Below are 27,536 nucleotides of genomic sequence, written 5' to 3'. Positions count from 1 at the left end.
GAAGAAATGTCTTTAGTCAATTCAACACTCACCAGGGATTACTAAACTGTTTGACATGATGAAGAGGTTTCTGAGAGTTGTCTGGAACTACCACAAACTCCTCATCATCATCCTCACCCCTGTGCTGCTGCTGCCTCTTCCACTGGTCATCCAAGGAAAGGTGAGGGAGAGCATACCCTTCTCTCTCACACACACACACGCATATTTTACATTTTAGTCATTTAGCTGACGCTCTTATCCAGAGCACCTTACAGTTAGTGCATTCATCTTAAGATAGCTAGGTGAGACAACACGTCACAATCGTATCAAGTACAATTTCCCTCAAAAAAGTATTTATCAGCAAAGTCAGTGCTACTAGGCAAAGTCAAGTTAATTGTTTTATCTTTTTTTTTGGGGGGGGGGGTTCTGTGAGAGTTGTCTAAGATACTCTTCAAAGGTAGGGTTTCAGACACAACACATACCCAGAACCGGACACTCAGGACAGAACAGACCATTTATACACCCACATAAAAAAACTTTTAGGTACAAATGTTGTTACATACTGTAGTCACCACTGTAGTCACAAGACATTCTCATACTTTAACACTGACACATCCACAAACAAATTAATTAATACATGCAGTGGTACAGAACATGTGAAGTTCATCACAATTTATTGGCTTATCTTTGTTTGTACTTGTATACGCAATTCAGGTTTTAGCTGCCATGTATAAAAAAAAATAATAAACATGGAAAACCAGGCATGCATCGAAAACCAACCCCACAAACATAATCCTTTAATTTGAATGCATCTATTAAAAGTCTTTGTATTTTACAACGATTTGAACAAAAAAACAGATTGAGTATTCAAGTCATGTCTCGTCAGAAACAACAGCCCAGAGAAATGCGATATCATTCATTTTAGACATTTAATGAGGTATTTAAAAAAAAATCTGGATTGTACAGTAGCAAACAAATACACAATCCAGGACATTTGTCTCAGGGGCACTGAATGGTATTGACTGATGTGCATTTCAAAATGAACAATTTCCAGGATATGGCTTGACCTGAACTGCTATTTCCTCAGCCTCTCTCTCCCACTTTCCACATGATATGTCAGGGCATTTCTTGATTCATATAGCCTAGCTTACAGTATATACACACTGAGTATAGCAAACATAGGTTTAGTTGGTCTTTCCATGACATAGACTGACCTGGTGAATCCAGCTGAAAGCTATCATCCCTTATTGATGTCACCTGTTAAATGAACTACAATCAGTGTAGATGAAGGGGAGGAGACAGGTTAAAGATTGAGATGTGGAATGCGTATGTGTGCCATTCAGATGGTTAATGGGCAAGACAAAATATTTGTGCCTTTGAACTGGGTATGGTAGTTTGAGTGTGTCAAGATCTGCAACACTACTGGGGTTTTCACGCTCAAAAGTTTCCTGTGTCTATTAAGAATGGTCCACCACCCAAAGGACATCCGGCCAACTTGACAACTGTGGGAAGCATTGGAGTCAACATGGGCCAGCATCTCTGTGGAACGCTTTCGACACCTTGTAGAGTCCATGCCCTGACAAATTGAGGCGGTTTCGAGGGCAAAAGGGGGTGCAACTAATATTAATTTTCCTAATGTTTTGTACAGTCAGTGATGAAGATGAAGCCTAGGCTACTAACAGGTGATGGCCAATGTGCTCATGCCAATAGCCTATCTCAATATAAGCTACTTTGTTAAACATTGCTGTTCACTCAGAATAGCAAAAAAATGTTGAAGATGTTTTGGAAGGGCTTCTACAAAGATATTAGTCTTTTCTTTTCAGCAGTAGGTATTTGCTTTCCAAATGGTATGCCTACGTTTTTCTTGGAATTGTATTTCTCAGGATTGTATTAATGAAATTTGCGAAAGGCAAATTGACAGCCGCAACCAACCATATCAATATAATCCATAGATGGCAGTTCCCATTCAAGTCAGCACTGGCAGCCATTGCTAGTGTACCCATGAGTTTAACAGTCAAAGTGCTTGGGTTAGAGATTCCAAAATCCTTCTATGGATTATATGTCTATGGCCACAATGCAACAATTTGTTCTTATTTGGCATGCTCGCTGCCAAAATTGCGGCCTTCACGATTAAGTGCATGTAATAAAACTTAATCTACAGCACATTTTTTTAAGCTATTGATTCTCTGTGGCAAAATTATGCTCCCTGGTGTAGTATTATGAATTATGTTATTTATGTCTGTTCGGACAGGAGTAATATAATTTGGGGAATTTAAATTAATAATAATTTCGGTATAATAAACCTTAAATAATAGTAAAGTAAGTGTGCTGCAGCAGCCCCTGATAAATAGAAACAAACAAACACATTTAAAAATTTTTACCCTCTTTTTCTCCCCAATTTCGTGATATTCAATTACGATCTTGTCTCATCGCTGCAGCTCCCCAACGGGCTTGTGAGAGGTGAAGGTCAAGTCATGTGTCCTCAGAAATATGACCCGCCAAACCGTGCTCCTTAACACCCACCAGGAAGTGAACCGCACGAATGTGTCGTAAAAAACACTGTTTAACGGACGATCGAAGTCATGCTGCAGGCGCCCGGCTCACTACAAGGAGTCGCTAGAGCGCAATGAGCCAAGTAAAGCCCCCCCACTGGCCAGACCCTCCCGTAAACTGGACCACACTGGGCCAATTATGCGCCGCCCTATGGGACTCCCAGTCACAGCCTGGGAATGAACCAGTGGCCTGTAGTGATGCCTCAAGCACTGCAATGCAGTGCTTTAGACCGCTGCGCCACTTGGGAGGCCAGCACACCTACTTTTTGAAGCTGTGGATTCTACTCATTTTGCCGTAGGTCAGAGAGACATTTTTGCAGTTTTGAAGGCAATTTCCTGCAATTCTATAAATTTTGCCATGACTTAATAGGACATCTGAGTGACAAAATCAAAATGGGGGCCTCCTGGAGGTCAGGGCTCCTGGGCATGTGCCCTGCGTGCCCGGTCGGTAATTCATCCATGATTACAAGTTTAGATAGCTGACTAGACTAATTTACCAATCTAATTTTTATTTAATTTTTATCAACAATAACAATAACAAAAAATACCTATATTATTCCTGACAAAATGTATGGCTTGTATGCCAATCGACAAGGACGCAGCCTTTTGAGGCAACATTTCTAGGCAGGACATCAAAATTTGTACGTCCCAATCCCAAGGTACACTCAAATAGTGCAGTGTAGTTAGCTTTACATTAAAGATTCTGATTTTTGTCATTAATACCTCTTAAACGTAACGTGCAAGAATGATATACATACTCTGAATCAGCTGACGATAGCGAGCAAGTTACACCCCTTGTTTTTGCAATTCGGTGTCATATTTTATTTTTGGAGTCGAAATGTAGCTAAAACGTTGCTCTCCTCTTGAGGGTTAAGGGACCATTTTAAAACTGCAACACTTCTCAACCACATGACATATGGCTCTCAAATCAATTTGACATTGTTTTGAGACCGCCTTTCTCGAATCCACAGCAATTAGTTGAGCTTTTTTTTTACTTTATCAATTGATTTTTATTTCACTTTACAGATAAATACTTCCTTAAAATGTCAATAGCTTGCACCCCAAAGAATACAACCAACTGTTACTGGTTCAGGGACATTGCCTGTCCAATCAACGGTAATTACTTTAGAATCTTTTGACTTTGGCTATTTCTATTAATTTAATTTCATTATATGTCAAAAATACTTGCTTAACTCTTCAATAACTTCGACCCTTAAGGACTTTCATGAATAAAACCAACGTATTAGTTCAGGGACCTTGTCTGTACAATCTTCAGCAAATACTTTTGTATTTTTTCATACCACCTTTTAATATTAGTTATCAACGAATACAAAACCATGTTAACCTGAAAATGCAGTGCAATTTAATAATATGCACAGGTGTGATAGTTATATTAATTTATCACAATGTAAGCCTACTCATAGAAAAAACATTGGCACCTCTAATGCAATATTAGCTTCACAGTGAAACACCACTATTCTGGCTATTAATCATTCTTAAAAAGTCAGCAAAATTGCTTATTTAGCCATCTCAAAAAAATAATATCCTGTATCATGCGTGCAAGTCTGTCCACAACGATGGAGCAGCAGACCAAGCAATATGCTTCGAGGAGGACCCTATACTGTAGAATAATTATTCTGTCAATTTAATTCATGAACAGGTCCTGAGATCGATTCTGTTACGTGTCAGATATTTCCATTTTGGGATAGTTGCTCCATCTGCTACAGTGGCTACAATGTAAACAAACGTCTCGTGCTCAGTGGAAAGCGAATGTGTTCTCACGTGATGCTGCCTTCGAACCCGTCCCAAATGGCAGTTGCCAACTGGAGTGCTACCTATTAAGGTAGTTGCCTTTGGAAGCAGGTAGGCAGCTGAATTTGGATTGGGACACACAGCCTATGATGATAACGAGATGCCCTTGGAAAACATTTATAACTATTACAAATGACTTTTCATTTTAGTTGACGAAAATGGGACGAGACAAGAATTCCACGTGAGACTAATGTACGTTTGACTTGACATGAAGCTCATTTTCATATTTTTTCCCAATCCTAACTAAGCATGTTGTTTTTTTCCTTTTGCCCTCTTCTAGGTGTCAGAATGTGCGTTCATACTGTGTGTCATGGCAGTGTACTGGCTGACAGAAGCCCTGCCACTGGCAGCCACAGCTCTGCTCCCAGCCTTGCTCTTCCCTCTCTTTGGCATCATGAAGTCATCTCAGGTGAACATTGCACAATTTTATTGCATTCAATTGTGTGTGTGTGTAAATATTTTAAATTATAAAAAAAATCAGCAAAAAAATGTATTAATGAATTTTCCAGGAAGCCAACGTTACGTAACCTGGCTGCTCTCCATCTCACTTTCATGTTTGATAAAACATATGACAAAACTCCTCTGGTTTGATTAATGAATCCATAAATGTATAAATGCAGGAGCATTTATTGCATTATTATCATATCACAGTCAGCTCCTAACTCCTTATGCCCCACTCACGTTATGTAGGAAACTCGAAAAATGTCCAACTTGCTAACTTAGGCGGAAAAGTCAGATCCTGAGTTTTCCACTTGGGAGGTACCAGAATCAACCACTAAGAAGCTCTACGCAAATAACTTACATTCATTTTAATTTGGAGGACCTGAGTTTCAGACATGATGTGAACGTGGCATTAGTCTGTAATAATCTGTTTATTATCTATTTGTTATTAACAATCTCAGTGCCCAGCCCTGTATGGTTTTATTGGCTTGGCAAAATGACACAGAAGGCATAATGTTCTTGCCATCCTTACTAGACAAATAAAAAGTCAGTATTGTTTGTGAAATGTCCTCTTAACAAGTTGATTAAATGTCAAATCTGACCGCTTTATTGGGATATTGATCAACATGTCTAAGATCTTCTACCGCTCTCTTTTCCTGCTGTTCTCCCTCCTTCCCTCTCTCATGTCCAGGTGGCTGGGGTGTACTTCAAAGACTTCCACCTGCTGTTGATCGGGGTCATCTGCCTGGCAACGTCTATAGAGAAGTGGGGTCTCCACCGGAGGATAGCACTTAGGCTGGTCACTCTGGTCGGTGTCAATCCTGGATGGTGAGAACTTTCTCTCTGCCGCATAAGGAGGGAGAGATCGGTTTGTTGTTTTTAAAGTCTCTGAAAAAGTGTTCTATTGAAAAAGTTATTAGCTACCTATTGAATTTGGATCCAGCAACATGGTTAGCCTCAGTTGCTGGGACCACTACTATGCATCCAGGGATCCTGCCAACCAAAAGTCTGAAGAGCTGCTTGGGGTAGCAGCTAGCTTAGCGGCTAACTAGCTATCAAGCCAGGAAGGTTTCCAGGAAGGTTGAACCCAGCCCGCGACGCGAATAGTCCTTTTGGCGGGGACCACGGATTGTCCCGGGCTTGTGGCTGTCTAAATCCCTGCTGTTTGTTGCTGTTTCCATCTGCCCTGCAACCTGCCCTGTTTGGAACTGCGTGGATTACTAGCATTAGCCTACGTTGCTACCATGACATTCCAAAACCAAAGCCAGTGGAAGTAATGGAGAAGACAGTGTTTCGCTATCACAGGTGAAGGATCTTAAAAAAAAAAAATGTTTTAAGGGTTCTACAAGCAGTTGTTATAACAACAGGAAAATAGCTTCAAGAGCTTTGTCCAAATACTATGGATTCAATGGATTCAACTAACAAAAGAATACACGATCTGACCAGAGAGGTCAAGGATCTTAAGAATAGTTTGCAGAGGTGGATGTCCTGAAAGAAACTTGCAGCAATATAACAACAAACTGTAAGTCACGCAAGATGACATCAGCACAGTCAGTGAATCATTATTAACAATGACTGCGAAAACAGACTAGTGGGACAATCAAGGAAGAATAACATTGTTGTGGATGGCATACCAGAGTCTAAACATACTAGGCCGAGTCTAATGAGAAAGTAAGAAAAATGGTCACTGAAAAGCTGCAGATGGATAATAGAAAGATTGAAGTGGATTGCGCCCACAGGTCTGAAAAACCTGTAACCAGCCCAGGTGACAGACCTAGGCCAATAGTGGTCAAGTTAAGGTTTAAGGACAAGATGGCTCGCTACAGAACAGCTAAGAACTTGAGAAGAAACAACATCTTTAACGAGGACTACTCGGAAGCTGTGTGCCAGATGCAGAATGAAAGCTGCCAGAGAGCGTGGGGACATTGCTTACATCCACTATGACAGGCTCACTGGCCGTGTCCGAATACCCATACTAAGTGTGCTACATACTTAAACTGCATACTATTTAGCCGTACCGTTTAGTAAAAAGTATTCACTATGCCATGGCCGCAATGCTCCTGATTGGCTGAGTAGGTGGAGCGGGGGCCAAGTGTGGGTGGATTTGCGTCGCATTAACCAGCCTGATAATAGTAAATTTACAATTTGATTAATTTCTAAAAACGCTAAATAGAGAAGGAATTGAGTAACAGGAAAACTCAGGCTGGTTATAGGCAGACTATCACATTCAACCTATACCCAGTGCTTAATTTGAGCCAGATTCTGCCGGAACAGAATCTGGCACCTCTCCGTATAGGACTGTTTCGTTCCGGAACCTAAACAGCAAAAAAAGAAACGCCCCTTTTTCAGGACCCTGTCTTTCAAAGATAATTCGTAAAAACCCAAATAACTTCACAGATCTTTATTGTGAATGGCTTGAACACTGTTTCCCATGCTTGTTCAATGAACCGTAAACAATTAATGAACATGCACCTGTGGAATGGTCGTTAAGACGCTAATAGCTTACAGACGGTAGGCAATTAAGGTCACAGTTATGAAAACTTAGGACACTAAAGAGGCCTTTCTACTGACTCTGAAAAACACCAAAAGAAAGATGCCCAGGGTCCCTGCTCATCTGCGTGAACGTGCTTTAGGCATGCTGCAAGGAGGCATGAGGACTGCAGATATGGCCAGGGCAATACATTGCAATGTCCGTACTGTGAGATGCCTAAGACAGCACTACAGGGAGACAGGCCGGACAGCTGATCATCCTCGCAGTGGCAGACCACGTGTAACACCTGCACAGGATCGGTACATCCGAACATCACACCTGCGGGACAGGTACAGGATGGCAACAACAACTACCCGAGTTACACCAGGAATGCACAATCCCTCCATCAGTGCTCAGACTGTCTGCAATAGGCTGAGAGAGGCTGGACTGAGGGCTTGTAGGCATGTTGTAAGGCAGGTCCTTACCAGACATCACCGACAACAACGTCGCCTATGGGCACAAACCCACCGTCGCTGGACCAGACAGGACTGGCAAAAAGTGCTCTTCACTGACAAGTCGCGGTTTTTGTCTCACCAGGGGTGATGGTCGGATTGGCGTTCATCATCGAAGGAAGGAGTGTTATACCAAGGCCTGTACTCTGAAGCGGGATCTATTTGGAGGTGGAGTGTCCGTCATGGTCTGGGGCGGTGTGTCACGGCATCATCGGACTGAGCTTGTTGTCATTGCAGACAATCTCAACGCTGTGTGTTACAGAGATGACATCCTCCTCCCTCATGTGGTGCCCTTCCTGCAGGTTCACCCTGACCTGACCCTCCAGCATGACAATGCCACCAGCCATAATGCTCGTTCTGTGTGTGATTTCCTGCAAGACAGGAATGTCAGTGTTCTGCCATGGCCAGCGAAGAGCCTGGATCTCAATCCCATTGAGCACGTCTGGGACCTGTTGGATCGGAGGGTGAGGGCTAGGGCCATTCCCCCCCAGAAATGTCTGGGAACTTGCAGGTGCCTTGGTGGAAGACTGGGGTAACATCTCACAGCAAGAACTGGCAAATCTGGTGCAGTCCATGAGGAGATGCACTGCAGTACTTAATGCAGCTGGTGGCCACACCAGATACTGACTGTTACTTTTGATTTTGACACCCCCTTTGTTCAGGGACACATTATTCCATTTCTGTTAGTCACACGTCTGTGGAAATTGTTCAGTTCATGTCTCAGTTGTTAAATCTTGTTATGTTCATACAAATATTTACACATGTTAAGTTTGCTGAAAATGAATGCAGTTGACAGTGTGAGGAAGTTAATTTTTTTGCTGAGTTTATTTGGTTAAATCCAGTACCTCAAGTGGCATGAAACATAATTTACACTTTTCCCAATGTACAATTTCAAATAAAAGCAATCGAAGTTCATTCAAGTTGCCTCTTCGTTAATTTTCCTGCCCCCCCCCCCCCCCCAAAATGAAAGTAAAGCATTGCAATTTTGAATTCTGTAACGTTTGTGTGGGTGAGGTAGAAAATGATTGTTGCCCATCAATAATGAGACGCCACCTGATATTGACAACTTACTTCAAGACTATTTTGGGGAACGAAATGTGTTCTGGGTTGCCTCAGAATAACATTGACGTATACACTGACTCTGTGACCAAGTTCATCGGGAAGTGCAAAGAGGATATTGCTCCCACTGTGACAATTAAAACGTATCCAAACCAAAAACTGTGGATAGAAGGCAGCATTTGCACAAAACTGAAAGTGTGAACCACTGCATTTAAACTATGGCAAGGTGACTGGGAACATGGACGAGTACAAACTGTCCAGCTATGCCCTCCGTAAGGGAATCAAACAGGCAAAATATCAGTACAGAGACAATGTGGAGTCACAATTCAACGGCTCAGACAAGACATATGTGGCAGGAACTCCAGACAATCACGGATTATAAAGGGAAAACTGGCCACGTCGCAGATACCGACGCCTTGCTCCCGGACAGACTAAACACCTTCTTTGCATCGACGCGGGCCCCCACTGCTCACGAGGACTGTGTTCTTGTTCTCAGTGGCCAATGTGAGAAAGACATTTAAGTGCGTACCAGATCATGTGCATACCAGCTGGCTGGAGTGTTTATGGACATATTCAAATCTCTCCCTATCCCAGTCTGTAGTCCCCACTTGCTTGAAGATGTCCGCCATTGTTCCAGTACCCAAGAAAGCGCAAGTAACTGAAATAAATGACTATCGCCCCGTAGCACTCACTTCTGTCATCATGAAGTGCTTTGAGAGGCTAGTTAAGGATTATATCACCTCCACCTTATCCGACACCATAGACCCACTACAACTTGCATACCGGCCCAACAGATCCACGGATGACGCAAATCGCCATTGTACTGCACACTGCCCTATCCCATCTGGACAAGAGGAATACCTATGTAAGAATGCTGTTCATCGATTACAGCTCAGCCTTCAACACCATAGTGCCCTCCAAGCTCATCACTAAGCTCGGGGCCCTGAGTCTGAACCCGCCCTGTGCAACTGGGTCTGGACTTTCTCACGGGCCGACCCCAGGTGGTGAAGGTAGGCAACAACTCCTCCTCTACACTGATCCGCAACACGGGGGCCTCACGAGAGTCTGTGCTCAGCCCTCTCCTGTACTCCCTGTTCACCCATGACTGCATGGCCATGCAAGTCTCCAACTAAATCATCAAGTTTGCAGACACACAGTGGTAGGCCCGATTACCAACAAGGAGCCAGCCTACAGGGAGGTGGTTAGGGCCCTGGTGGAGTGGTCGTAGGAAAATAACCACTCCCTCAATGTCAGCAAAATTAAGGAGCTAATTGTGGACTTCAGGAGACAGCAGAGGGAGCACGACCCCATCCACATCGATGGGCGCGCAGTGGAGAGGGTGTAAAGCTTCAAGTTCCTCTGCGTGCAAATCACTAACAACCTGAAATGGCGCCTATTCAACCTCAGGAGGCTGAAGAAATTCAGCTTGGCCCCTAAGAACCTCACAAACTTCTACAGATGCACCATTGAGAGCATCCTTTTGGGCTGTATCACCGCCTGGTACGGCAACTGCACCGTCCGCTACCGCAGGGCTCTCCAGAGGGTGGTGCGTTCAGCAGGCAGGCACACTGCCTGCCCTCTAGGACATCTAAAGCACCCAGTGTCACAGGAAGGCCTAGAAAATCATCAAGGACCTCTACTACCTGAGCCATGGCCTGTTTACCCCGCAACCATCTGTTAGGCGGAGACAGTAATGATGCATCAAATCTGGGACTGAGAGATTGAAAAACAGCTTCCATCTCCACACCATCAGACTGTTAAATATTCACCACTAGCCGGCCTCCGCCCAGTACCCTACCCTGAACTTTAGTCACTGTTACTAACTGGCTACCACTCGGTACTTAACTCTTACATCTAGATGTGCCGATAGCGGAACGCCTCGCCAATATCCAATGATAGAGCGTGGCGCGAATTACAAACACCTCAGAAATCCAAAAACTTCCATTTTTCAAACATATGACTATTTTACACCATTTTAAAGACAAGACTCTCCTTTATCTAACCACATTGTCCGATTTCAAAAAGGCTTTGCAACGAAAGCAAAACATTAGATTATGTCAGGAGAGTACCCAGCCAGAAATAATCACACACCCATTTTTCAAGCTAGCATATAATGTCACAAAAACCAAAACCACAGCTAAATGCAGCACTAACCTTTGATGATCTTCATCAGATGACACTCCTAGGATATTATGTTATACAATACATGCATGTTTTGTTGAATCAAGTTCATATTTATATCAAAAACCAGCTTTTTACATTAGCATGTGACGTTCAGAACTAGCATACCCACCGAAAACTTCCGGTGAATTTACTAAATTACTCACGATAAACGTTCACAAAAAACATAACAATTATTTTAAGAATTATAGATACAGAACTCCTTTATGCAATCGCGGTGTCCGATTTTAAAATAGCTTTTCGTTGAAATCACATTTTGCAATATTCTGAGTAAATAGCCCGGTCATCATGGCTAGCTATTTTGACACCCACCAAGTTTGGCACTCACCAAACTCAGATTTACTATAAGAAAAATTGGATTACCTTTGCTGTTCTTCGTCAGAATGCACTCCCAGGACTTCTACTTCAACACCCAATGTTGTTTTTCTTCCAAATAATCCATAGTTATATCCAAATAGCTGCGTTTTGTTCATCGTGCAAGACACTATCTGAAGGGTGACGCGCCGACGCATATCGTGACAAAAAAATTCAAAATATTCCATTACCGTACTTCGAAGCATATCAAACGCTGTTTAAAATCAATTTTTATGCGATTTTTCTCGTAAAATAGCGATAATATTCCGACCAGGAGACCTTGTTTTCGTTCAAACACTGAAAATAGAAAATGGAGTCTTCACATGCACACGCGCGCCGGTGTCATTGTTCTCAGAACAACCACTTTCCAAAACCCCTACTGTTTTCGCCCAGGGACTGCAGAGTCATCATTCCCCGTTCTGGCGCCTTCTGAGAGCCTATGCGAGCCTTAGAAAATTTCATGTTACAGCAGAGATCCTCTATTTTCGATAAAGAGGCTATAGAAGGACAAGAAATGGTCAGACAGGGCACTTCCTGTATGGAATCTTCTCAGGTTTTGGCTTGCCATATGAGTTCTGTTATACTCACAGACACCATTCAAACAGTTTTAGAAACGTTAGGGTGTTTTCTATCCAAATCAAATAATTATATGCATATTCTAGTTTCTGGGCAGGAGTAATAACCAGATTAAATCGGGTACGCTTTTTATCCGCCCGTGAAAATACTGCCCCCTATCCTAAACAGGTTAACCCTGCACCTTAGAGACTGCTGCCCTATGTGGTCACACTGGTCACTTTAATTAATAATGTTCACATACTGTTTTACCCATTTCATATGTATATACTGTATTCTAGTCAAGGCTCATCCTATATAAACTACTGCTGTACACGTCTTTTCTATTGATTTACTATCAATACACACCATCATATACATTCCAGACTCTGCCATTGCTCGTTGTAATATTTCCATATTTCTTAATTCCTTTATTTTTATTGGATTTTTTGTGGATGGGAGGATTTGCAGTGTATTGTTAGGTATTACTGCACTGATGGTGATAGGAGCATAAGCATTCCACTAGACCCGTGATAGCATCTGCAAAATGTGTACGCGACCAATACAATTTTATTTGAATTTGATTTCTAAACTGTCAGTCAAAACATATTGATTCAATGGTTGTAAAGATGGGGAGAGGTCCGTCTGTGATAAAGAGATGCTTTGCATTTTTTAAACCACACTCCACAAAGCAATTACTGCAGGCTCTAGTTTTATCTTATCTTAATTATCACCCAGTCATATGGTCAGGTGCTGCAAAGGACCTAGAAAAACTGCAGCTGGCCCAGAATAGAGCATCACATCTTGCTCTTCACTGTAATCAGAGGGCTAATATCAATACTATGCATGCCAGACTCTCTTGGCTAAATGTAGAATAGAGACTGACTGCATCACTTGTTCATTTATAAGAAAATTGCACATTGTTTGCATAGTCAGCTTACACACAGCTCTGACACACATTTTACCCACCAGACATGCCACCAAGGGTCTTTTCACAGTCCCCAAATACAGAACAAATTCAAAAAAAGGTACAGTATTTTATAGAGCCATGATTGTATGGAACTCTTCCATCTCAGATTGCTCAAGTAAACAGCCAACCTGGTTTAATAAAACCCCAGATAAAGCAACACCTCACGGCACAATGCCCCTATTTGACCTAGATATTTTGTGTATTTACTGGTATGTAGGCTGTGTGTGACATTTTAAATGTATGTAGTTCTGTCCTTGATCTTTTCTTGTCTGTTAATGTTCTGCATTATGTCATATTTCACAATGTGTGTGGACCCCAGGAAGAGTAGCTGCTGATTTCGCAACAGCTAATGGGGATCCTAATAAAATACCAAAAATACCAAATGTGTCACCATCTTGGAGGACCATGTGTTTTAAAAGGTATCAACACTAACACAGCAGAAGAGCTATATCTCAAGTTCTAATAGAATGCGCTGAATCACCATTTAGGAGAAAAAAAAAATCTGAATTGGTCGGCCTGTGTAAACGCAGTCTAAGGGTAATTTGGCAAACCACCCATTTTCATTGGTTAACGCCCTTGTGGATGTCTCTTTGTAGGCTGATGTTGGGCTTCATGAACAGCTGTGCCTTCCTCTCCATGTGGGTCCAAAACACATCCGCCGTTGCCATGGTGATGCCCATCGTTGAGGCGATCATTCAGCAAATCTTGAATGCAGAGGGAGAAGGTGAGCAGCGGCAGCGAACAATGACGGGCACCAGCAACCTTGGCCTAGAACTGGAAGGTGAGAATGCACAATAATGATCCATACATTGTTTACCCACAGAACTTAGTTATTGGTAGGAATTTAAGATTTGGAAGATTCAGAACGCCACATTATTCCAACAGAGACTGAGGGACCGTGTGAGAAAAATGAAGAGCCAATAAGGTATTTTGGAGTTCCTCTGCATATATTTAACATTCTTAAAAGGATCCCCCAAATTACTTCAAAATGTCTTTACCTTTAAAGCAGTCAATGGAGAAGGAGAGACAACAATCCAAGATTTGGATTTGTTTACACTGTCAACAACCATCTGATAGCGTAAACATTTTCATTAGCATTGTATCAATTGTCCTCATACCTTGTCTTGCTTTAATTTCACATAAGTAATATATATTTTTTAATCTCTGGTAGAACAAATAAGGAACCAGATGAAATGGAGTACAGTATTCCAGAGGAAGCACCCTCTCAGACCCATGTAAGTTGTACAGGTACAGTGGCTTGCGAAAGTATTCACCCCCCTTGGCATTTTTCCTATTTTGTCGCCTTACAACCTGGAATTAAAATAGATTTTGGGGGGGGTTATATCATTTGATTTACACAACATGCCTACCACTTTGAAGATGCAAAATAGTTTTTATTGTGAAACAAACAAGAAAGACAAAAAAAACAGAAAACCTGAGCGTGCATAACTATTCAACCCCCCCAAAGTCAATACTTTGTAGAGCCATCTTTTGCAGCAATTACAGCTGCAAGTCTCTTGCGGTATGTTGCTATATGCTTGGCACATCTAGCCACTGGGGTTTTTGCCCATTCTTCCAGGCAAAACTGCTCCAGCTCCTTCAAGTTGGATGGGTTCTGCTGGTGTACAGCAATCTTTAAGTCATACCACAGATTCTCAATTGGATTGAGGTCTGGGCTTTGACTAGGCCATTCCAAGACATTTAAATGTTTCCCCTTAAACAACTCGAGTGTTGCTTTAGCAGTATGATTAGAGACATTGTTCTGCTGGAATGTGAACCTCTGTCCCAGTCTCAATTCTCTGAAAGACTGAAACAGGTTTCCTTCAAGAATTTCCCTGTATTTAGCACCATCCATCATTCCTTCAATTCTGACCAGTTTCCCAGTTCCTGCCAATGAAAAACATCCCCACAGCATAATGTGGTGGGTGGTGTTTTCGGGGTGATGAGAGGTGTTGGGTTTGCACCAGACATAGCGTTTTCTTTGATGGCCAAAAAGCTACATTTTAGTCTCATCTGACCAGAATACCTTCTTCCATATGTTTGGGGAGTCTCACACCAAAAGTGTTAGCTTATTTTTTTCTTTAAGCAATGGCTTTTTGGTGGCCACTCTTCTGTAAAGCCCAGCTCTGTGGAGTGTACGGCTTAAAGTGGTCCTATGGACAGATACTCCAATCTCCGCTGTGGAGCTTTGCAGCTCCTTCAGGGTTATCTTTGGTCTATTTGTTGCCCCTCTGATTAATGCCCTCCTTGCCTGGTCGGTGAGTTTTGGTGGCCGGCCCTCTCTTGGCAGGTTTGTTGTGGTGCAATATTCTTTCCATTTTTTATTTAATGGTGCTCTGTGGGATGGATGTTCAAAGTTTCAGATATTTTTTCAGAACCAACCCCTGATCTGTACTTCTCCACAACTTTGTCCCTGACCTGTTTGGAGAGCTCCTTGGTCTTCATGGTGCCGCTTGCTTGGCGGTGCCCCATGCTTAGTGGTGTTGCAGACTCTGGGGCCTTTCAGAACAGGTGTATATATACTGAGATCATGTGACAGATCATGTGACACATATTGCACACAGGTGGACTTTATTTAAATAATTATGTGACTTCTGAAGGTAATTGGTTTCACCAGATCGTATTTAGGGGCTTCATTGCTAAGGGGGTGAATACATATGCACGCACCACTTTTCCGTTTTTTTTTTACAATTTTTTTTCTTCATTTCACTTCACCAATTTGAACTATTTGGTGTATGTCCATTACATGAAATCCAAATAAAAAGTAATTTAAATTACAGGTTGTAACGCAACAAAATAGGAAAAACGCCAAGGGGGATGAATACTTTTGCAAGACACTGTAACTGCCAAAATAAAGGAAACTCCAACAAAGCGTCTTAGGGCATTGGGCCACCACGAGCCACCAGAACAGCTTCAATGTGCCTTGGTATAGAATCTACGAGTGTCTGGAACTCTATTGGATGGATGCAACACCATTCTTCTATAAGAAATTCCAGAATTTGGTGTTCTGTTGATGGTGATGGAAAATTCCGTCTCAGGCATCACTCCAGATTCTCCCATAAGTGTTCAACTGGGTTGAGATCTGGTGACTGACACCCACTCACTCTTTAAACCCCCTATGCTCTTTCGCGACCCCCCTTTCAAAAGTCACAGATCTTTTCTTCAAGCCATGGTAGCCAAAAATAATGGGCAACTGGGCATTTTTATACATGACCCTAAGCATGATGGGGTGTTAGTTATATATATTTTTTTTAGCAACAGCTTTCAATATACTTTGTATTCGTCGTTTACTTAAGGGTTTCCTTTATTTTGACAGATACCTGTAGATAGCTCACTAATCTAACGCTTATAACACTGCCATATCACAATGGGCTTCTAACATGGTCAAGGCAGTAAATGACACACTACCATCTCTTTGTCTTCTTAAAGGCGATTGGGCAAAAGATAGAGGGGCGCTACCGGAGTAAGAGAGAACACATGATGTGCAAGGGGCTGTGCCTAAGCATCACATACTCTTCCTCTATAGGAGGGATTGCCACCCTTCCTGGGACCTCCCCCAACCTCATCTTTTCAGAGTACATCCATCAGTGAGTTCTCCATCAGCTATATCTAGTGGTGGTCAGACTTTATATACAATGTATATCACAGGAGGCAGCTGAGGCTCAATGTCTGGAACGGCGCAAATGGAATGGCATCAAACACCTGGAAACGATGTGTTTGATGTATTGATACCATTCCACTTATTCCGCTACAGTCATTACCACAAGACCATTCTTACCAATTAAGGTGCCACCTACCTCCTGCGACATATGTCTATTCGGTATGCAATATAAATCTTGAGAATGCATCGTAACAGAGGAATACAAGTGGCTTGGTCAATGATACATAGAGTATGATAGAAAGGGCTGCATTCTGTATGGCGCAATACTACTGTATACTTGAACATGCTAAAATGTTTTTTCTATTCTACTGAGCTGTTTACTTCATGTTCATATTATATTATTTCTTATTGTTGTTGCATTGTCGAGAAGGAACCTGCAAGTAAGCATTTTGCTGGATGGTGTATACCATGTATCCCATACAGACTACTAATAAAACTTCAAACATCTCCATTCAACCCTATTCATTGACAGGTTTTACCCAGAATGCACCTCTATAAACTTTGGAAACTGGATCGTCTTGTGTCTGCCAATCAGCATCATTGCTTTGCTGTTGTCATGGATATGGCTGCACTGGATGTTCATTGGCTCAGAGTGAGTAAACACCATTTCATGGCGTTAATGAGCATTTCACCTTTTATTGACTCAATACTCCAGTTTCTGGCTTGTCTCATCAGATCATGATTGTCGTTAACCTAAATTGGCCTCATCCTTGACCCTAAGTATCACCTTATCCGTTCAGTGTTCTTTTCTCACCATTCGTTCCTCCCTCCCATCACTCACTCTTATGTCTTAACTTCTCACTCAAACACCCTTTTACACCAGGGCTCTCTGTCTGTCACTGTAAAAGGTAACCACCAGTACCACAGGGCAGACTGGCCTGCATGAGTAATTTATTAACTGAAAGGCTTACTCATGCTACAACAAGCGAGGAGGGGTTAATCATCCATACTGTAATGCTTTAGTTAGAAGAAGTGTCGGAGTCAGGCGCAGGACACATGGATGAGTGTAAACAATAACGTGTTTACAAAATCATAATCAAACTTCTTCCACATCCAAAATAAAACAATCACAAAACAGGAGACAATCACAGACAAGACAAACAGGGAAGCCAGAGGGTTAAATAATGATCATAATCAGGGAATCATAAACAGGTGTGAATAATAAAGACAAAAGCAAACGAACAGGGAAACAGATCGGTGGCAACTAGGAAGCCGGTGACGTCGACCGCCGAACGCTGCCTGAACAAGGAGAGGTGCCGACTTCGGTGGAAGTCGTGACACATACAGCACGTGTCGAAACTCAAGAGCCCATTTAGTCCTAGGTTTGAGTAAAAAAAAAGGTTTTGATTCTTTGTTTTTTTTCTGGAGAAAAAAAAATATGTCAAATCGTCATTGAAATTACTAAAAACCAAATCGAAACAGTGCAGAAATCATAATGGACATAGATTTATATAGTTTCTTCACTCGGTGTAACTTGCCAACAGTCATCGAAGCAAACGCTAGAAAGTCAGGAAGCATCGGAAATTGGTAACCATCATCTAAACAAAAGCTAGAAAATCAGGGAGCATAGAAAATTCCAAAAAGCGATGCATAAAGAAGAATGTTTTGCACATTTTGAGGAAATATAATTCATTTTAAGTGCGGCCTTCCAGACCTAGCCCCGTACAAACCATTCTCATCTCGCGAGCTCACATTCTGTTTCGCTACAGGCTAGAGATCAGGATGAGGCTACTCCGGACCTTGGTCACAACCGAATGTGGCCCGTGGGCAAAATTAGTTTGACACCCCTGGTCTACAGAACTGGGGGAAGCCCCATTAACGCTTAGCTGACTGTCATGTTAATTGTCCTGTTTGAAGCAGTTTTCCCTGAATGACACAACTATTTTTGAATGCTTTGAAAAAGTGAATCTTCCGTCAACAATGTCATGTGTTCAATAAACCTATGCAGCTTCAGGGTGCTGTTCCGTCCTAGTGGAGAGCGCTCTGAGAGCGAGACTGCAACAGCCAGAATCATAGAGGAGGACTACAACACGCTGGGTCCTATGAGGTGACCCTTAAAGCTTTACCACCTTGTTTCCTCTTTTTTTGTTTGAATATCTGTGTTGATTAGAAAGTTCATGCATTCTTTTGTTTGAGAGTGTCTGTGTATTGCAAGACATCCAATCCTAACAGCCTGTTTCAGTCCACAGGAGGTTGTGACCGCGTTCATCTTCATCCTGATGGTGGTGCTGTGGGTCTTCAGAGACCCTGGATTTATGCCAGGCTGGGCCTCAATCTTCCTCCCTGAGTGAGTTCGATACCCTCTTCTACTATAACTTTTTACAGGGCAGCGTCACTCCCCAGCAACACATGCACTTCATGTTTTAAAAGGTTTTGTGATATGGGACTAAAAGGCACATGTCCTCATTCTCTTCATGTAGATATGCGGGCTACATCAGTGACGCCACCGTGGCCCTACTGCTGGGGCTTGTGTTCTTCATCATGCCAGCACACAAGCCTTCTGCAGATAAACACGGTATCAAATATGGTACGGTACCCCGAATAGCATTACACCTGGGCATAATCACAGAGATGGTAGCCCATAAGAAAGATAAATGATAACTGCCTACAATTTAACAGTAAAGCGTTTCGCCAGTGCACCCATTAATTTCTTCTCGTTGTCGTATAAACTATTGCACAGATGGTGTTTCTGTGGCAGCGTAACAGGCTTCATGAGGGTTCAACTTTCGGTTTCTCTGTTTCTAGAGGCCATGATCTCGTGGAAAGAGTTCCAGGCCTGTATGCCATGGGAGGTCGCCCTACTTGTTGGTGGGGGCTTTGCACTTGCTGAGGGCACCCAGGTACCATCTTGTCTAAAACTTTTACACTCCAGCCATATCATAATCAATGTGTCAAGGAAATTAGTCATTTTATTTAACCCTTATTTACCAGGTAAGTTGACTGAGAACACATTCTCATTTACAACAACGACCTGGGGAATAGTTACAGGGGATAGGAGAGGGGATGAATAAGGCAATTGTAAACTGGGGTTGATTAGGTGACCGTGATGGTATGCGGGCCAGATTGGGAATTTTGCCAGGACACCATGGTTAACACCCCTACTCTTACGATAAGTGCCATGGGATCTTTAGTGACCACAGAGAGTCAGGGCACCTGTTTAACGTCACATCCGAAAGACAGCATCCTACACAGGGCAATGTCCCCAAGCACTTCCCTGGAGCATTGGGATATTATATATTTATTTTGACAGGAAGCCCAATTCTGATCTTTTTTTTTATACCTAATTGGTCTTTTGACCAATCAGATCAGCTCTGAAAAATACCTGATGTGATTGGTTAAAAGACCAATTAGTATAAAGAATTATCAGAATTGGGCTGCCTGTCTAAACGCAGCCATATAGACCATGCCCTTCTTACACAGCCAAAGGTTTGTAGCTTTCGCACTGATGTCTGACGCTACGGTCACATTTTTTCGTGTAATTTGTATGAATATAGAATAAATGTATATTAGGAAAACTAAACACCCACATGTTCCTAAAAGGAAATTTGCCATGATGCTTGCTAATAATACAACATGTCTACAGCATTCCTATAGTCTGTCTGTCCCAAATGTAGGTGTCTGGTCTGTCCTCCTGGGTGGCAAACCTGCTATCTCCTCTGGGGAGCCTCCCCATCATAGCAACAGTCACCATTGCCTGTGTCCTTGTCACCTCAGTCACAGAGCTGGCCAGCAATGCAGCCACCATCACCATCTTCCTCCCTATCCTTGCCCCTCTGGTGCGTTCATAGATCTTTCCCTCTGAGTTATGAATTATTTGTTTGCAATAATAATTTTTTCCTCTTTATCCCTTTGTTCCACTTTAAATTGTCTGCTAAATGACTAAATGTTATGCAATATAATTTCTCAGTGGCTAAAAAATGTTAATGGAAATGGCAGTAGGGGGATCATTAGCTACAATATGAACATGATACAAAATAACTCCATCTACTACTTTAATAGACATACAGAAATGGAGCGGTCATAAAAACTACAAATAAAACGCTCTCTTCTTTTGGCGTGCATCTGAATGCCTCTTCTTTCCCATTCTCCATGAATGGCAGGCCGAAGCTATCCATGTGAACCCACTCTACGTATTGATACCCACAACCCTCTGCACATCCTTCGCCTTCCTACTTCCCTCATCCAACCCTTCCAATGCCATTGTGTTTGCCTACGGCCACCTCACCACCACGGACATGGTAAGTGCACATCGCCTCAAAGTAAATGCACTACACATAGGCCAGTTTCAAAATTAATCCAGAAGGGCTAGTTCTGGTTTAGTTGACCCGGTATACAAAACAAACCCTCATTAGTACACAGGTCAAAGCCTGTTGATGTACCACTAGGTCTGGTTCCCAGGCTAATGAATGCTACCAATGGCTTTATGCTTGTCTAATGCTGCTTGAGTATTGTCATTTCAGGTGAAGGCGGGGATTGGTGTGAATGTAATCAGTGTCCTTGCAGTATTATTGGCTGTGACAACATGGGGGATTCCACTGTTTGACTTGGATACCTACCCTGATTGGGCACCTACTCCATCCACGTCAAACATCACTGGATGGTGAAATCAGTCAGGAAAACACTAAATAAGGGGCCATAGAGTGTTTGTCTAATGCTGGGTTCATGCATTCTTCAGAAGTTGGACACTGTACTATCTGACTAGAAAAGTCAAGGTACAACCATATTACCACAATGTTCCCCAATTTAATTTCCAACATGGAAGCTGATAAGCAATGTAGTTTTGAGTTCAGGAGCTTTCTAGGAGAAATCACTACATCTCCAATAACTGATCATAACAGCGTCACTGTCAGGAAAATACTTAAATGGTCAATAGCAGAATGTATCCTTCAGTTGCACTTCTAACCCTCACCTCAAGCTTAGAACCCGGGAGGACGGGTGGGGCTATGTTAGGAACCATTCTAATAGGGAGTTAGGGCTAAAAGTTAAGGATTCGCCATGTGCCAAAGTGTTTAATTTATTGGACATGTCACTGATCCTTTAACACAATGGCAGGGGAGACCATTTATAAAGAAATCAACTTTGTCAGGAAATACATTCAATAAATGTAATTAATCAACATGTATCATTGTTTTTGTATTGCAAATGGATTTTTGTATTATAAATACAGGACATTGTTGCTCCAAGGACACATTTATTTCAGTTAATTTGTGCACAATGTCTTTTATTTTCAATGCTGAAGCGTGACAGAGATCGTGAGCTCCTGATTACCCCAACGACAGAGCAAGGCAGTGAAATACTATTTTTGACAACAATAACTAGGATTTCCAATGCTCTGAATCGATGTTTGTTCAGTATTTTATTAGGATCCTCGATTAGCTGCTTCCAAAACTTTTCCTGGGGTCCAAACAAAAAAACAAATAAAATACATACTTACCATAACATGACTTAATAAGAAATCCCGCTATGCCCTCCGATGAACCATCAAACAGGCAAAGCGTCAATACAGGACTAAGATCGAATCGTACAACACCGGCTCTGAAGTTCATCAGATGTGGCAGGGCTTGCAAACCATTACAGACTACAGAGTCATCCCAAGATGGTATAGCAGTTCAGACGTCTTTTGTCTTCCTCTTGTCGTGTCCCATATATACATACATACATACATACATTTACATATTTTCTTCGCATATTTTTTACATATTTTTTTTTTCTTCTAAAAACTCAACCTCAAAACACTCTCCTGCAACCCGCCTCACCAATTTAAAAAATACAACTATTATTTACCTCAAATCTGAAATCCACAACAGAAGCTAGCCAGAGGTTAGCCAGTTCACTGCCAGTTCACGTTGGAGTTCAGCTAGCCACGGTTAGCGGTCCTCAGCTATCCATTAGCTCGAAAAGCTATCGCCAATTTTTGTACAGCGCGACTCAGACCAGAGCTTACCGGACCTATTCTCTCTCCATATCCCCGGATTTCTACCGCAGGCTCTGGACGTTTACACCTGGATCTTGCAGCTAGCTAGCTGCTACCTGAGTGACTATTGGCAACGTTGGTCCCGGAGTTAACATAAATTATTCCGGAGCTAGCCAGCTGAAGAGTTCCATCAGCCTCTCCTGGGCTACAATCACCTATCCGGACCCGTTTTACTGCCGATGCGGAGCCCCATCGGGCCTTCACGACTGGACCACCGACGTTATCTGCCTGAGGGAGTTATCCAACTGGCCCCTCAGTCGCGACGTAACCCGAATGCCCATCTGCGGCCCGCTAATCGTTAGCTGTCATATCGGCTGCTATCTGAATAGGTCTATTGGACAATTTTCTTGGGCCACTATAACTAACTATTTTGCCAATTGGACTGGCCCCCCCTACCACACGGAACCCCACTAATCTACAGACGGAATCGCACGAGGTGGCTAAAAACAGTCCTCCTCCATCTTCTACCAGCTGCTACCTATGGCTCGGCTAGCTATCTAACTCTCACTGGACCCTTTGATCACTCGGCTAAGCATGCCTCTCCTTAAATGTCAATATGCCTTGTCCATTGCTGTTCTGGTTAGTGTTTATTGGCTTATTTCACTGTAGAGCCTCTAGCCCTGCTCATTATACCTTATCCAACCTTTCAGTTCCTCCACCCACACATGCTATGACATCTTCTGGTTTCAATGATGTTTCTAGAGACAATATCTCTCTCATCATCACTAAATGCCTAGGTTTACCTCCACTGTACTCACATCCTACCATAGCTTTGTCTGTACATTATACCATGAAGCTATTTTATCGCCCCCAGAAACCTGCTCCTTTTTCTCTCAATTCCAGACGTCACAGACGACCAATTCTTATAGCTTTTAGCCGTACCCTTATACTTCTCTGTTCCTCTGGTGATGTAGAGGTGAATCCAGGCCCTGCTGTGCCTAGCTCCACTCCTACTCCCCAGGCCCTCTCTTTTGATGACTTCTGTAACCGTAATAGCCTTGGTTTCATGCATGTTAACATTAGAAGCCTCCTCCCTAAGTTTGTTTTATTCACTGATTTAGCACACTCTGCCAACCCGGATGTCCTAGCCGTGTCTGAATCCTGGCTTAGGAAGTCCACTAAAAACTCTGAAATCTTCATCCCTAACTACAACGTTTTCAGACAAGATAGAACGGCCAAAGGGGGCAGTGTTGCAATCTACTGCAGAGATAGCCTGCAATGTTCTGTCCTACTATCCAGGTCTGTACCCAAAGAATTTGAACTTCTACTTTTAAAAATCCATCTCTCTAAAAACAAGTCTCTCACCGTTGCCGCCTGCTATAGACCACCCTCGGCCCCCAGCTGTGCTCTGGACACCATATGTGAACTGATTGCCCCCCATCTATCTTCAGAGCTCGTGCTACTAAGTGACCTAAACTGGGACATGCTTAACACCCCAGCCATCCTACAATCCAAGCTTGACGCCCTCAATCTCACACAAATTATTAATGAACCCACCAGGTCCCACCCCAAAGCCGTAAACACTGGCACCCTCATAGATATCATCCTAACCAATTTGCCCTCTAAATACACCTCTGCTGTTTTCAACCAAGATCTCAGCGATCACTGCCTCATTGCCTGCATCCGTAATGAGTCTACGGTCAAACGACCTCCACTCATCACTGTCAAACGCTCCCTGAAACATTTCAGCGAGCAAGCCTTCCTAATCGACCTGGCCCTGGTATCCTGGAAGGATATTGACCTCATCCCATCAGTAGAGGATGCCTGTTTTTTTTTTTTAAATGCCTTCCTCACCATCTTAAATAAGCATGCCCCATTCAAGAAATGTAGAACCAGATATAGCCCTTGGTTCTCCCCAGACCTGACTGCCCTTAACCAACACAAAAACCTCCTATGGCGTTCTGCATTAGCATCAAACAGCCCCCGTGACATGCAACTTTTCAGGGAAGTTAGAAACCAATATACACAGGCAGTTAGAAAAGCTAAGGCTAGCTTTTTCAAGCAGAAATTTGCTTCCTGCAACACAAATTCAAAAAAGTTCTGGGACATTGTAAAGTCCAAAGAGAATAAGAACAACTCCTCCCAACTGCCCACTGCACTGAGGATAGGAAACTTTGTCACCACCGATAAACCCACTATAATTGAGAATTTCAATAAGCATTTTTCTATGGCTGGCCATGCTTTCCACCTGGCTACCCCTACTGCAGTCAACAGCACTGCACCCCCCACAGCTACTCGCCCAAGCCTTCCCAATTTCTCCTTCTCCCAAATCCATTCAGCTGATGTTCTGAAAGAGCTGCAAAATCTGGACCCCTACAAATCAGCCGGGCTAGACAATCTGGACCCTTTCTTTCTAAAATTATCTGCAGAAATTATTGCAACCCCTATTACTAGCCTGTTCAACCTCTCTTTCGTGTCGTCTGAGATTCCCATAGATTGGAAAGCAGCTGCTGTCATCCCCCTCTTCAAAGGAGGGGACACTCTTGACCCAAATTGCTATAGACCTATATCCATCCTACCCTGCCTTGCTAAGGTCTTCGAAAGCCAAGTCAACAAACAGATTACCGACCATTTCGAATCCCACCGCACCTTCTCCGCTATGCAATCTGGTTTCAGAGCTGGTCATGGGTGCACCTCAGCCACACTCAAGGTCCTAAACGATATCGTAACCGCCATCGATAAGAAACAATACTGTGCTGCCGTTTTCATTGACCTGGCCAAAGCTTTCGACTCTGTCAATCACCACATCCTCATCGGCAGGCTCAATAGCCTTGGTTTCTCTAATGATTGCATCGCCTGGTTCACCAACTACTTCTCTGATAGAGTTCAGTGTGTCAAATCGGAGGGCCTGTTGTCTGGACCTCTGGCAGTCTCTATGGGGGTGCCACAGGGTTCAATTCTTGGGCCAACTCTTTTCTCTGTATACATCAATGATGTCGCTCTTGCTGCTGGTGAGTCTCTGATCCACCTCTACGCAGACGACACCATTCTGTATACTTCTGGCCCTTCTTTGGACACTGTGTTAACAACCCTCCAGACGAGCTTCAATGCCATACAACTCTCCTTCCGTGGCCTCCAACTGCTCCTAAATACAAGTAAAACTAAATGCATGCTCTTCAACCGATCGCTGCCTGCACCTGCCCGCCTGTCCTGCATCACTACTCTGGACGTTTCTGACTGATGTGGACAACTACAAATACCTAGGTGTCTGGTTAGACTGTAAACTCTCCTTCCAGACTCACATCAAACATCTCCAATCCAAAGTTAAATCAAGAATTGGCTTCCTATTTCACAACAAAGCATCCTTCACTCATGCTGCCAAACATACCCTCGTAAAACTGACCATCCTACCGATCCTCGACTTTGGCGATGTCATTTACAAAATAGCCTCCAATACCCTACTCAACAAACTGGATGCAGTCTATCACAGTGCCTTCCGTTTTGTCACCAAAGCCCCATATACTACCCACCACTGCGACCTGTACGCTCTCGTTGGTTGGCCTTCGCTTCATAATCGTCACCAAACCCACTGGCTCCAGGTCATCTACAAGACCCTGCTAGGTAAAGTCCCCCCTTATCTCCGCTCACCATAGCAGCACCCACCTGTAGTACGCGCTCCAGCAGGTATATCTCTCTGGTCACCCCCAAAGCCAATTCCTCCTTTGGCCGTCTCTCTTTCCAGTTCTCTGCTGCCAATGACTGGAACGAACTACAAAAATCTCTGAAACTGGAAACACTTATCTCCCTCACTAGCTTTAAGCACCAGCTGTCAGAGCAGCTCACAGATCACTGCACCTGTACATAGCCCATCTATAATTTAGCCCAAACAACTACCTCTTCCCCTACTGTGTTTATTTATTTATTTTGCTCCTTTTCACCCCATTTATTTCTATTTCTACTTTGCACTTTCTTCTACTACAAATCTACCATTCCAGTGTTTTACTTGCTATATTGTATTTACTTTGCCACCATGGACTTTTTTTTCCCTTTACCTCCCTTATCTCACCTCATTTGCTCACATTGTACATAGACTTATTTTTCTACTGTATTATTGACTGTATATTTGTTTTACTCCATGTGTAACTCTGTGTTGTTGTATGTTGTCGAACTGCTTTGCTTTATCTTGGCCAGGTCGCAATTGTAAATGAGAACTTGTTCTCAACTTGCCTACTTGGTTAAATAAAGGTGAAATAAATAAAAAATAAAATAAAAATAAAAAGGGAAGCACAGCCGAGAGCTGCCCAGTGACACGAGCCTACAAGACGAGCTAAACTCCTTCTATGCTTGCTTCGAGGCAAATAACACTGAAACATGCATGAGAGCACCAGCTGTTCCGAAAGACAGTGTGATCACGCTCTCAGCAGCCGATGTAAGACCTTTAAACAGGTCAACATTCACAAGGCCAGACGGATTATCAGGACGTGTACTGAGAGCATGCGCTGACCAACTGGAAAGTGTCTTCACTGACATTTTCAACCTCTCCCTGTCCGAGTCTATAATACCAACATGTTTTAAGCAGACCACCATAGTGCCTGTGCACAAGAACACTAAGATAACCTGCCTAACTGACCCGTAGCACTCATGTCTGTAGCCATGAAGTGCTTTGAAAGGCTGGTCATGGCTCACAGCAACACCATCATCCCAGAAACCCTTGACCCACTCCAATTTGCATACCGCCCCAACAGATCCACAGATACACCTATGTGAGAATGCTATTCATAGACTATAGATCAGCATTCAACAACATAGTGCCCTCAAAGCTCATCAATAAGCTATGGACCCTGGGACTAAACACCTCCCTCTGCAACTGGATCCTGGACCTCCTGACGGGCCGCCCCCAGGTGGTAAGGGTAGGTAACAACACATCCGCCACGCTGATCCTCAACACAGGGGCCCCTCGGGTGTGTGCTCAGTCCCCTCCTGTACTCCCTGTTCACTCATGACTGCACGGCCAGGCACGACTCCAACACCATAATTACATGTGCAGATGACACAACAGTGGTAGGCCTGATCCCCGAC

At 43.0% G+C, this 27,536-nt stretch overlaps 1 protein-coding gene across 1 annotated transcript; it reads left to right on the top strand.

The window, feature by feature from the left end:
- Positions 1–21,659, top strand: slc13a1 (solute carrier family 13 member 1). Its single transcript, XM_014169986.3, has 15 exons — positions 1–160; positions 4,624–4,752; positions 5,476–5,612; positions 13,479–13,663; positions 13,768–13,807; positions 14,054–14,117; positions 16,312–16,469; positions 17,016–17,135; positions 18,492–18,590; positions 18,726–18,830; positions 18,964–19,070; positions 19,289–19,383; positions 20,158–20,319; positions 20,644–20,781; positions 21,004–21,659. The coding sequence occupies exons 1-15, from the start codon at positions 56–58 to the stop codon at positions 21,145–21,147; spliced, it is 1,788 nt and encodes a 595-aa protein (XP_014025461.2). The 5' UTR covers positions 1–55; the 3' UTR covers positions 21,148–21,659.
- Positions 21,660–27,536: the final 5,877 nt, after the last annotated feature.

Source organism: Salmo salar, chromosome 23 (assembly GCF_965601325.2).
Source record: "Salmo salar chromosome 23, fSalSal1, whole genome shotgun sequence".
NCBI lineage: Eukaryota > Metazoa > Chordata > Actinopteri > Salmoniformes > Salmonidae > Salmo > Salmo salar.
This window is presented reverse-complemented; position numbering and strand designations above follow the sequence as displayed.

Excerpts from the sequence above, each read along its gene's own strand:
- slc13a1 (XM_014169986.3), top strand. The coding sequence starts at position 56 with ATGATGAAGAGGTTTCTGAGAGTTGTCTGGAACTACCACAAACTCCTC. Across the intron at positions 13,808-14,053 it reads AAAAATGAAGAGCCAATAAG|AACAAATAAGGAACCAGATG; the intron begins GTATTTTGGAGT and ends AATCTCTGGTAG. Across the intron at positions 17,136-18,491 it reads TGGATGTTCATTGGCTCAGA|CTTCAGGGTGCTGTTCCGTC; the intron begins GTGAGTAAACAC and ends AAACCTATGCAG.